General features: G+C 35.2%; 1 protein-coding gene across 7 annotated transcripts in view; it reads right to left on the reverse strand.

Annotated features, from left to right (window-relative positions):
- Positions 1-12,208, reverse strand: part of ECD (ecdysoneless cell cycle regulator) — a 45,528-nt gene that overhangs the window by 31,164 nt on the left and 2,156 nt on the right. For all 7 annotated transcript variants that reach the window (XM_043596611.1, XM_043596612.1, XM_043596613.1 and 4 more), the window contains exons 3-9: positions 9,271-9,388; positions 6,578-6,665; positions 6,294-6,472; positions 5,135-5,327; positions 4,461-4,589; positions 2,511-2,639; positions 522-607 (exon numbers count right to left, since the gene is read on the reverse strand). In XM_043596611.1, the coding sequence (XP_043452546.1) occupies positions 522-607; positions 2,511-2,639; positions 4,461-4,589; positions 5,135-5,327; positions 6,294-6,472; positions 6,578-6,665; positions 9,271-9,388 (922 nt within the window). The remainder of the gene's footprint in view (positions 1-521; positions 608-2,510; positions 2,640-4,460; positions 4,590-5,134; positions 5,328-6,293; positions 6,473-6,577; positions 6,666-9,270; positions 9,389-12,208) is intronic.

A 12,208-nucleotide genomic window follows, 5' to 3' on the forward strand; every position in this document is an offset into this window, starting at 1 on the left:
AGATGTGATTTGAAAGCTGACTGCCTGCTTTATCCTATGTTTCAGCCTCTCCTAAATGTAGCTAAACACAGACAAGGGCTCCTACAGGAATTAAGCACATGCTCGATATCAGACTGCCTGAGTTCAAATCCTAGATCTGTCACTAATTAGCTGTGTGAACTTTGGCAAACTACTTAATCTCTCTTGGCCTCAGCTGTAACTAGGGAATGATAATAATCATACTTATTTCACAGGACTATAAGAGAGATCAAACAAATTTTTAAGTACCAATACACTTTGTAAGTACCAAGAAACATTAGCCGTTAGGTGATGATGATGATGATGACGGGTGCCAGATCCAGTGATCTTCTGTAGCAACACCTCCTCTCTCCCAGTTCATCCCCTTCAGCAGTCATGATCCTTGCCGTTAACTCTTTAAATACAGCAATTCCAATTTCTGCAACTATCTCAAGAGTGAGCAACTCCTTAACATCTGGCAGGTTACCACTCTTGCTGCCATGGTTAGGTAGTGATAAACTCACCTTTCTGGCTGGTTTACTGAGAGCTGGAAGTAGTTCTTTGCCATTTCTAGCCTTGCCTGGTACTGAGCAGAACCTTCTATCAGACCCTGAAAGAAAAAAATCATAACATTATTTACATGGTATCACTGAAATTACCCACTCACCAGCAATTTTCAGGGAGGCAGTGTATGATATGTTGTTCAGGAATCACGAGGCCTGAGTCCTAGTCCCTGTTTTGTCATTAATGTACCTGTTTGGGCTCCATTTTCTCCAAACAAGGGGACTAGGCTCTATGTAGTGGTTCCTAATCCTTTTCACCATTAAAGACCTCTTTCCAATTTGGAAGATTTTCTAGCATTTTCTAGTACTTTATTGGTTATTAAGAAATAATTGATTTGTAATTAATTTATAAAACAAAGTACAAATAGAACCAAAAAATAGCATAATCTCATTTTCACTGCCATTTCTGCTTTTCACATGCATGTTTATTTTGGCATTTGTACTTAATATTTTACACTCTTTCAAAAATATACTATGACTCATAAGCACTTTTCTATATTGCTACAGTCTTTATATGATATTTAAAAAAATTTTTAATTCCAGTATAATTAACACACAGTATTATATTAGTTTCAGGTATATAACATAATAATTCTATACATTACTCAGTGCTCACCACAAGAATTGTACTCTTAATCCTCTTCACCTACTTCACCCATCCTCCCACCTGCCCTCTGATAACCATAGCTAAGAGTTTGGTTTTTTGTTTGTTTAGTTTGTTTGTTGAATTCCACATATGAGTGAAAGCATATGGTATTTGTCTTTCTCTGACTGACTTATTTCACTTGGCATTCTACCCTCTAGAACCATGCATTTTGTTGCAAATGGCAAGATTTCATTCTTTTTACGGCTGAGTAATGTTCCATTGCATATGTGTGTGTGTGCGTGTGTGTGTGTATACACATACCATACCTTCTTTATCTATTTATCTAGTGATGGACACTTGGGTTGGTTCCCTTGGCTATAAATAATCTTGGCTATAAATAATGCTGCAAAAAACATAGCAATACATGTATCCCTTTGAATTTGTGTTTTCATTTTTGGGGGGTAAATACCAGTAGTGAAATTACTGGATCATATAATAATTCTATTTTTAATTTCTTGAGAAACCTCCATACAGTTTTCCACAGTGGCTGTACCAGTTTGCATTCTCATTGATGGTGCGTGAGGGTTCCTTTTCTCCACAGCCACACCAACACCTGTTGTTTCTTGTGTTTTAGATTTTAGCCATTCTGATTTAGCCTCACCATCTCTGAGGGTTAGTGATGGTGAGCATATTTTCATTTATCTGTTGGCCATCTGTATGTCTTTGCAGAAATGTCTGTTCATATACCATCATATTCTTAATGGACTTTTCTACTTCTTGGATGTTTCCTTAAAATAGATTATTCAAAGTAAAGGTTCTGAGTTTGAACCTTTCTATAGCTCCTGGAACACACTAGCAAATTACTTTCCAGTTAAAGTTCTATCAATATGCAATGTTACCAGCAATGTATAGGGAGTATTAATTTGTACTTTCAATAGCATTAAGCCTCATTCAGATCCTTTTTCACATATGTGAAAAACTATTATTCTGTTGATACATATATCTTTACTACTTGTGAGAGTAAATATTTTACAAGAAATTTATTAGTTGTCTTTTTGTAATTTTTTTAATCCGTGTCTTTGCTCATTTTCTATCTGGTGTCTTCATATTTGCCTTATGATTTGCATAAATTGCTCTTCAGATACAAATGATAACTATCATAATTTTATATAAACATTATTAACTTTTCTAAAATATTGGAAACAGTTCATAGTCACTCCCTCATTAACACTGAACTAGAACGGTCCCTTTTAACTCTAGCTTCTCTAATAATGTTATACATTAAATATGGACCATAGATCTCTAATTCACTAGCTTGATTTCCCCTGGACTGTACAGTTTTACAAATGCATTGCAAGTCCTACCTTAAAGTAATCATTCTTTTTCAGACTTTCAAGGAAGCCAGCCCAGAGTGGTGAGGTAGTCATGACGGATATCTTGGAGTCAGAAAAATGTGGGCTACATTTGGAGCATAAGATTTCAAATCCATGAGCCTAGATAGAATAGACAGAATTTTCATCATTAAGTTATTTTCTTTCCATTTAGTCACACTTAAGAACTAGGTCATTTGACATATGGACATTTATAACACTTTGAATTTTATGAAAAATGTGATTATTTCTAATTTTTCCATTAAAAAAAAGTTTATTTGTTTATTTATTTATTTTGAGAGAGAGAGAGAGAGAGAGAATGAGCAGGGAGGGGCAGAGAGGGAGAGAGAGGGAATCCCAAGCAGTGGGGCTCAAACTCATGAACTGTGAGATCATAACTTGAGCCAAAATCAAGAGTCAGATGCATAACTGATTGAGCCACCCAGGTGCCCCTCCAATTTTTCAATTTCTATATAGAGATTACTAAAAATTATAAAGGGAAAGCAAATAATGCAAAACAAAGATTCTTATTCTCTTCAAAGAGATTTCTTGCTGATCACAAAACCAGAAATTTAAACTTATTTGTTGTTTGCTTAAAAAAAGGCTTAGAAAAGGCTTCTCATCTAACAGAAAATATAAATGAATTCACCATGGTCTTAGATATAGTAAAGGGAAGGAATCATATCATTTTAAGGGTACTTTGATTAAAAAATATAATGAATGCACATAAAATAAATTAGATAGGGAGCTTTCCTGATCACTCTAAAGGAAACTATAGTTACCAATTTCTTGCGTATCTTTTCAGAAGTAATGTATGCACTCAAGCAGATGTGTATCTGTGTCTGTATATCCTATTCCATCACTAAATGGTAGCATACACACTGTTCTAAACCTTGCTTTTTCACTAAGTCATATGCCTTGGAGATCATTTTATCTGATCACACAAATTTATCCAATTCACTTCATAGGCAGGTTGTAATTTATCTAACTATTCCCCTACCAATAGATATTTGGTAATTTCCAATCTTTTGCTACCAGAAATAATACTGTCATGAGTATCATCAGATCTATGTACACATGTAAAATACATGGAGGATAAATGTTTAGAAGTGAAAATGCCGAGCAGAAGAGTTGTGTACTTTATAAATTGATGGATATTGACAAACTGTTCTAAGAGACTGAACCAATTTATATTCCCATCAATGATGTTTGAGAGTATCTCAAATATGTATTTCCACCAATCCAGTATATACTATCAAACTTTTTGATACTTGCCAAATGTAAAAAACACTATTTTGTAGCTTTAAGTTGCAGTTCTTTTATTATGAGCAAGGGCCAACATTTTTATGTTTAAATTAAAAATCATCTGTATTTCCTTTTCTGTGGACTGTCAGTTCATGGTTTCTGAACATTTTTAATTAATTAATTAGTATTTCTTTTCATACCGACTTGTAGGAACTCTCTATATATTATAGAAATTAGCTCTTTTTTAAACTGCAAATATAATGCTTTCTTCAGGTTTACTATCTCTGACATTAGCTATGGGATTTTTCTTTCCAACACAGAAATGCTTAATTTTTAATAAAGTTACCAGTCTTTTTTTTTTTATAGCTTCTGATTTCAAATCCTGTTTAAAAAGGCCTTTTCTACTCAAAGTATCAAAAATTCTTCTGTGTTTTCAGATATTATGGTTTCAATGTTCTCATTTAAATATTTCATCCACCTGGAATTTATTTTGGTATAGGTGTGAGGGAATGAACTTTAACTTTTTGGACAGCTTCTCAGTTGTTCTATTATCATTTCCTGAATAACACATTTTCCTTCTTGTTTGAGAGCCACATTCTCATGTAAATAAGGTATATTTCTAGACTTTCTATGCTGTGCCATTATTTATTAAGAGGCCTTTTACCTAAAGGAAGAATATAAAATTTTATGGTTCATTACCAACTTCATGCCCAATTCATGGGCTCGGTATTGGGGATGAGATGGAGGAGGCATCTTGTATCCACTCCGCCGGTCTGGCACAAACCTTTGTTGCACCAACTGTGCATACAGACATTTAGTGAAAGTGACCTGGACATTGGGACACAAAATACATTGAGTCTTCCTGAAAGTAAAAATTCAATATCATTTCACAGTTCCACTTATGAGCTTCATATTCATATGAAATGCAAAGAAGATCCAACCTACCTACTGCCTACATTTTTTAGTAACAGCTTTATTGGGATACAGTAACTCACATACCATAAAATTAACTGCATGATCTGTTTTTAGTTATCACTAATGGAATTCTTATCAGTTACATTATATGGCAGTTTGGGTGGGTTGTTAGATAAAGAATAATTCTTAATTCTCTGGAAGAAATGAAATGTCTTATTCTTAAGAAGAAAACAAAATAGGAAAAATGTGGCCAGAAAATATCTAGGAAACATTTAGATACAAACTAGGGAGTGAAATCTCTTGAAATCTTCCTCCACTAGAATGGGAGAAAAGAAAAAAAAAGTGTGTTAACTTGAGATGAGGAAGCAGAATATTTCCAGTTTTTTCTAGTGCACAATTAAAATGATGTTCAACTCTCTTGCTAGTGAGGAACCAAATAACCAGGAGAGCTATCTTACCGATGCCATTATTCGTGTTTCAGGCAAGAAAGTCTTGAAAATTCGACAGGCTCGCAGGTCAATAGGGTCCCGTAGGTAAAATGCTTGGACTCCTGCAGCCACCAATCTGGGGCGCTGCTTTAACACCGCTACAATACCAGCTGGAAGGAAGCAGTGTGCTCGATGAAGGGAGGCTTGAATTTTTTCTGGGTATCTGTGACAGGTAACATAATTATTTTTATTTTATAATATGTAAATATCTAGCGTTCTTATAGCATTTAGTTCCCCTTGTCTTGGTTCATCAAGAGATGTTGAATGACAAGGAAAGTGAAGATAAAGCTACCATATACACTAAAACTGCAGAAAAGAAGAGAGAGAAAGAGAAAAGGTAGGAAGAAATGGAAAATAAAGAAAAGGGACTAATGTAGATCAATAAAAACAAAATGAAAACTCTACTATTTTTTGGAACAAGAATAAAATCAGAGTTTATTCTTTTAAAACAATGGTACAAAGTATGCTGAAACAAAGTTAAGAGCGATTTTTATATTGTTAAAACTTGAATGGTAGTAAACATTGCCTAGGTACTCAAATGTGAAAGGTTGAACTAATCTGTTATTAGGTAAAGACTGTCTTTTCGGCATAGAGCCTAAAGTGTTCCACACAGACCAAAGAATACTATACAGAGTCCCACAAAGCACACTATGCTCCCTTAGGTTTTCATTCCTAAAGGTCTCAAAAAATATTGAAGTAGGATCCACGTCCAGTGTAGAGACCAACGAGGGGCTTAAACTCATGACCTTGCGATCAAGACCTGAGTTGAAATCAGAGTTGGATGCTTAACCAACTGGGCCACCCAGGCGCCCCAAGGTCTCAAAATTTTTACCTATGGATATAGATAGAACTTAGCCACAATATCTAAGTAAATAAATGCAAAAGTATTGGATATATACTTATATAACATCTATGCAATATAACATCTATGATTGGGAATTAAAAGATACATCTGTTCCTTAATTTTAAAACATGTAAATTTAATCTGTTGTTAGTCACTTTCATGAAGGATGAAGACAGAATGAAAATGAGCATTAATCTAGGTGAAAGAAATTCTACATTCAGTGGAAGACTTGAACCGCATTAAATCAAAAGGCTCTTTGACTAGCACTGAAAATATTTTTCTTACCCTCTAATGCGCCTATTCACAGCAGCTTGTATAGAATCTGAAGCCAAAATTTTTTCCGGGTGTGTTGAGATTATATTCAAAGCTTGTGGGATTGTAGGGGGTGTGGAGGGTAACCAGGATACTGCTCCAGGTTTCCTTGGTGCAGGAATAATGCACAGCTCTCCCTGGTGGAAAAATACCTGCAAAATGATACATTTTTAATTTTCATTCTGGGCACTGACAAACTCTAGGTACTAGTAACATGATTTCATCTCGGTAAATTTTCCGAACTTGGATACACTTACTCTATTGGCACTATTATCAGGATCCAGCCATTTAGGGAGAAAGTCAGCAGCTTCTATTAACAAGAATTCACCATCATTGTCTTCAATCCTTTTGCAAAAGAAATTCCAATTATGCATTCAAAAAGCACATATATGCTACGAATCAAAACACATTTATTCTAATATGTTCTCTTTCATTTTAGTTAATGTATGAGTACATGCTATGTACAGATTGTTATAATAAAGCAAAATGTTTGAGACACCATGAATCTCTCAGGGAGATCGTAAGATTGAAAGAGGAGTTGGAGGGAGATGATAAGGAGAACAAATTAAGTACATAAGTAAATAATAACAGACACAAATATGAAAAACATACAATTAGGTGTCAAAAGAAGAAAAAACCCACATAGAGCCAAGATAAGGAAAGCCTTTATGGAAGAGTTACTTAGACCCTGAAAGATAATTTTGTTTTGCCTCATTTGTATTTTTTTTTTAAATTTAAATTTTTGAATAGGTAAGACAGTCACATGGCTAAACTTTTAAAAAGTACATAAAAAGTTCTGCAATGAAACAGTTTCCTTCCTACTTTTGTCCCTATATGCCCCATTCCTATCCTCCAACCATTGTTATTTTTTGTTTATCCTTCTAGGTTCACTTAAGCATAATCTAGTTAATAGGAATATAAACTCTTATTTTCTCCTCTTGTCACACAAAAGGTAGCGTATTTTATATACTGTTCTAGATTTTTTCACTTTTTATGGGTGGAGATATACGGAGAAAAGTTGAGATGTTCTTGGGAGAGGGATTAGCAATGACAAAATCATGGAGGTGTCTATTTAAGGTAGATATTTGGAGAATGGCACTAGTAAAGAACAAGACTAGAAAAGCACAGTTATATCATTTTGGGAAGAGCTTTAAATGTCGGCAGAGTCAATGAGAATGAGCTTGGTTTTATTCTATTCTATTCTTTTTTTTTTTTTTTAAAGGAATGAACGGTTTTAAAGCAGTGTAGGAAAATGGTTAGAGCTCTACCTTAGGAAGATTAATCTGGCAGAGACATAGAGGAAGTTCTTTCTTTTTCTAATTAAAAACAAGGGGCACCTGAGTGGTTCAGTTGGTTGCGTGTCCGACTTCAGCTCAGGTCATGATCTCACAGTTGGTGAGTTTGAGCCCTGTGTCGGGCTCTGTGCTGACAGCTCAGAGCCTGGAGCCTGCTTCAGATTCTGTGTCCCCCTCTCTCTGTGACTCCCCTGCTCACGCTCTCTTTCTCTACCTCAAAAATAAACAAACTTAAAAAAAAAATTTAAAAACCAAATCCCCAACAAGACAGTAGATGCCTATTAGTCAAAGAGCTTTATAGGCCTGGTGTGTAGGTATGCACCATCATTATATAAAGATCAGAATTCATACACAAAAGGCATTGCCCTCCCCTATTACCATTGTAAAGATAGAAACAACTATCTTGGAGTTTGTTCATATAAAATTCTATCATTTATGAAGAAATTACTGACAATTATTTTTAGGTATGATAACAGTAGTGTCTAAAATGAGAGTTCTTATCTATTCTATTTACATCTTAAAAGTATTTAAAGATAAAATGGCAGAGTATTGGAGATTGCTTTAAAATAATCTTGTTATGTAAAAGGAGTAGGGGAAAGGAGGAGGGGAAAGCTATGGGTAAAGAAAGACAATGAATTGGTAATTATTGGAGCTGAGTGAGGAGTACACGTGGGCTCATTCTCTCTACTTTCATGTTTGAAATTTTGATATAATAATACATTTTCAGAGTGGTTTTTCTTTTTGTTCAGCTGGGGAAGAGGTTGGGGGAATGGATTAGAATTTGGGGGCTAACAGGAAAATTAGAATAACGTGCGGCAAATGGGTGACACGCCCTCTGCTGACACAACTTGGTAATTACAGAGAACTATCAGTTTCCATTTTAAAGTGTTACCTACTTTGCTTTCAATACTGTTCACTAATTTTTCTTTAAAATTTTCTGTATGTGATTTCTCAACATATATGCAGAGAGAGAGAAAGAGAGAGAGAGGGTATGCGGTATGGTAAAATAAAGGAAGACATAGTAAAGAAATCTGTAATGTATATGTATATATGAATGGAATTTTTTCTATGATTTTGTTTTTATTTTTTTTAATTTTTTTAAAATTTTTTTTAACGTTTATTTATTTTTGAGACAGAGAGAGACAGAGCATGAACGGGGGAGGGTCAGAGAGAGAGAGGGAGACACAGAATCCAAAACAGGCTCCAGGCTCTGAGCTGTCAGCACCCAGCCTGACGCAGGGCTTGAACTCATGAACTGCGAGATCATGACCTGAGCTGAAGTCGGATGCTTAACCGACTGAGCCACCCAGGCACCCCTATGATTTTGTTTTTAAAGAGCAGTACACCCTTTGGTATTGTTTGAACTTTGTTTACCATCTGTATTTGGTCTTTCACAATGAGAATAATTTTTAAAAAGCTAAAATAGGCAGATTTCGTTTAAAAATTTAGAAGTTAAATTCTCCAATGTACTTTAATTTTTCCTCAAGAAAAGGAAGTCACAAGAAAAAAGGAAGAAAACACACAAGTCACTTTCAAAATCTATGTCTCAAATTTGTTCAATCTCTACCAGACTACCAAAAAATTTTTACTAAATGGATAAAAATGTGGTCAGTCTCAACAAGAGAATTCCTTTAGATTATTAAAATAACTAATACCTTGCTACTAACTCTGGAAATTCCTTTGTAATTTGCTTTACTACATAAACAATAAACCATTCATCCTCAATGTTATCCCCAAACTTTGTCATGCCAAACATATGAGCAGGAACATCTCCTAAAAACAAGAGAAAAGCAATCATATAACCAAATAAACTTGTCTGTGCACATAAACATACAAGTAATCATTCAGTTAAACGAACATTCATGAACTGACTATACTGTAGGTACCACACCTGGGAGCTGGGGTTGCAACCCTGAGCAGGATATAAAAAGCCCACCCTTGAGGACCCATAGACAACCGGAGACAAGACAACCACACCATCTCAAAACAAGATAATGAAACAACAACAACAACAAGATAATGAATGGACATATACACTGAGGGCTCTGTGACCATAAAGAATATCTGAGCTATGTTCATGTGGAAGAATGACCAGAAGTAGGCTTTCCAGAAAAAGAGAATAGCATATGCAAAGGCACATAAGCATGACAGACAATAAAGTGTTCTAGGAATATCAGGAAGCTAGATTTAGATGGAGCAGGAATTTTTTAAACAAGTGCATTATTCAAAAATATGTAGAACTTAATACACTTTTAAACAAGCCAATAGGTTAAAGAAGAAATCACAAAGGAAGTTAGAAAATACAAGGAGACAAATGAAAACAAAGATGTAAAGCAGTGCTAAGAGGAAGTTTATAGTTACAAAAGATCTCAGATCAACAACCTAACTTTACACCTGAAGGAATTAGAAAAAGAAAAAGCTAACCTAAAGCTAGCAGAAAGAAGAACATAATGAAGATTAGAACAGAGATAAAAGAAATAGAGAACAGAAAAGCAACAGAAAAAAATGAACTAAGGTGAGCTGGTTTGTTGAAAGATCACAAAATTTACAAAATCTTAAATTAGTAAGAAAAAAAAGGAGACACAAGTAACTAAAATCAGAAATGAAACAGGCAATATAACAACCTATACTACAGAAATAAAAAGGACTATAAGGAAACATATGATATGAACAATTGTACACCAACCAATTGGATAACCTAGAAGAAATAAGTTCATTCTTAGAAACACACAACATATCAAGACTGGATCACCAGAAGGAGACTGAATTACTTCTGGTTACTAGAAAGAGACTGAATCAGTAATCAAAAAACTTCCCAACATAGAAAAGCTCACTGGAGAATTTTAGCAACATTTTTTTAAACTTTTTTTTTTTTAATGTTTATTTATTTTTGAGAGAGAGACAGAGTATGAGCAAGGGAGGGGCAGAGAGAGTGTGAGACACAGAATCTGAAGAAGGCTCCAGGCTCTGAGCTGTCAGCACAGAGGCCGACACGGAGCTCGAACCCAGGGACTGTAAGATCATGACCCGAGCTGAAGTCGGATGCTTAACTGACAGCCACCCAAGCACCCCAGAACTTTACCAACATTTAAAGAAGAATTAACATCAATCCTCCTCAAACTCTTACAAACAACTGAAGAGGAGGGAACACTGCCAAACTCATTTTATGAGGCCAGCATTACCCTCATAATAAAGCCAAACAAAGACAATATAGGAAAACCATGACCAATTTCCGTGGAACACTAATGCAGAAATCCTGAAGAAAATACTAGCAAACTAAATTCAACACATGAAAAGGATTGTACACCATGACCAAGTAGAATATATTCCTGGAATGGAATGGAATGTGTATGAAAATCAAGAAATGTAATCTACCACATTAACAGACTAAGGGTCAAACAAGCACATTATAGAGTGTTTTTAGAGCTGCCATGGCCAAAAAAAAAAAAACAAAAAACAAAAAAAAAAACCAAACAGGTGGGAAGAACATCCCAACTAACTCTTCACCTCACCCCAGGTCTCTCAAATTTCTTCAACTAGAGAAGCTCCAATTAAAGTGTCTATTTTTATCTACCTTATATATTAAACTTCAATTTTAACTTTATCCAGAAGCAATGGGGAACTGGTGAAGGATGTTAGGCAGAAGAGTAACATGATCAAATTTGTGTTTCATAAGGGTAACTGGCAACAATGTGAAGGACTGGAGATACTGGAACCAGAGAGGTTACTTAGGTGGTTACTGTAATCTTCCAGATGAAGAGATTAAGAGGGTCTAGATTGTAGCCAAGCAAATGTAGAGAAAGGGTCATATTTTAGGAGTAACCACAGTAGGATTTAGTGCCTGACTGACTATGGTGAAGTGAAGAGGTGAATACAATTCTGAATTACTAACAAGCTTGAATAACTAGGTGGATAGCAAAGCCATTAAGGAAAACAAGAAAACATTGGGTAAAAATGATTTTCTAGGAAACAGATAAGGAGTTGGTCTTGGATGTGCTGTGCCACTGTGAGAGTGTTCTTGCCAATAAATATTACATGTGTTTCAGTGAACAGGGGTTCAATAAAATGAACACAAAGGAAGACATGTGGCAACTGCTAACCAAAAGATAACAGATAAACACGAAATCAAGACCTAGACTGACAGTATCAAAAGATGCTAGACTCCTGAAATAAGACCCTGGAGCAGAGCCTTGGTCACCTATTCAGGAGTCATTTTACTAAAGCTATATGAAATGATAACAAAAAATGCCATACTTGGCCAGAGGTCAGATCTTAAGCACCAACAACACAAGGAAGCATGAAAGAACCTCAAAATACTTCTGAGAGGCAAATAATGGTCATTAAGCCCAATGATTGCTCTTTATAAGTCAAGTAGAGCCAACTGTGTGAAAAAAGGCAGCCTACGAAACCCATGATCAAGAGCAAGGAATACAGAGTAACCACTAAAGGAGGCTATGGTTAAGGAAGCAGATGCCTGAACCTGTTTAGTACAGGTACCCAGATACATTCTAGCATAGAAAAGTAAAGTTCCAAAGAATAGCTACGGTTCAATCATTTTGAGTATGTATTAGGTTCCTAAGGTAATTACTATTA

The sequence above is a fragment of the Prionailurus bengalensis genome, chromosome D2 (genome assembly GCF_016509475.1).
Source record: "Prionailurus bengalensis isolate Pbe53 chromosome D2, Fcat_Pben_1.1_paternal_pri, whole genome shotgun sequence".
Taxonomy (NCBI): Eukaryota; Metazoa; Chordata; class Mammalia; order Carnivora; family Felidae; genus Prionailurus; species Prionailurus bengalensis.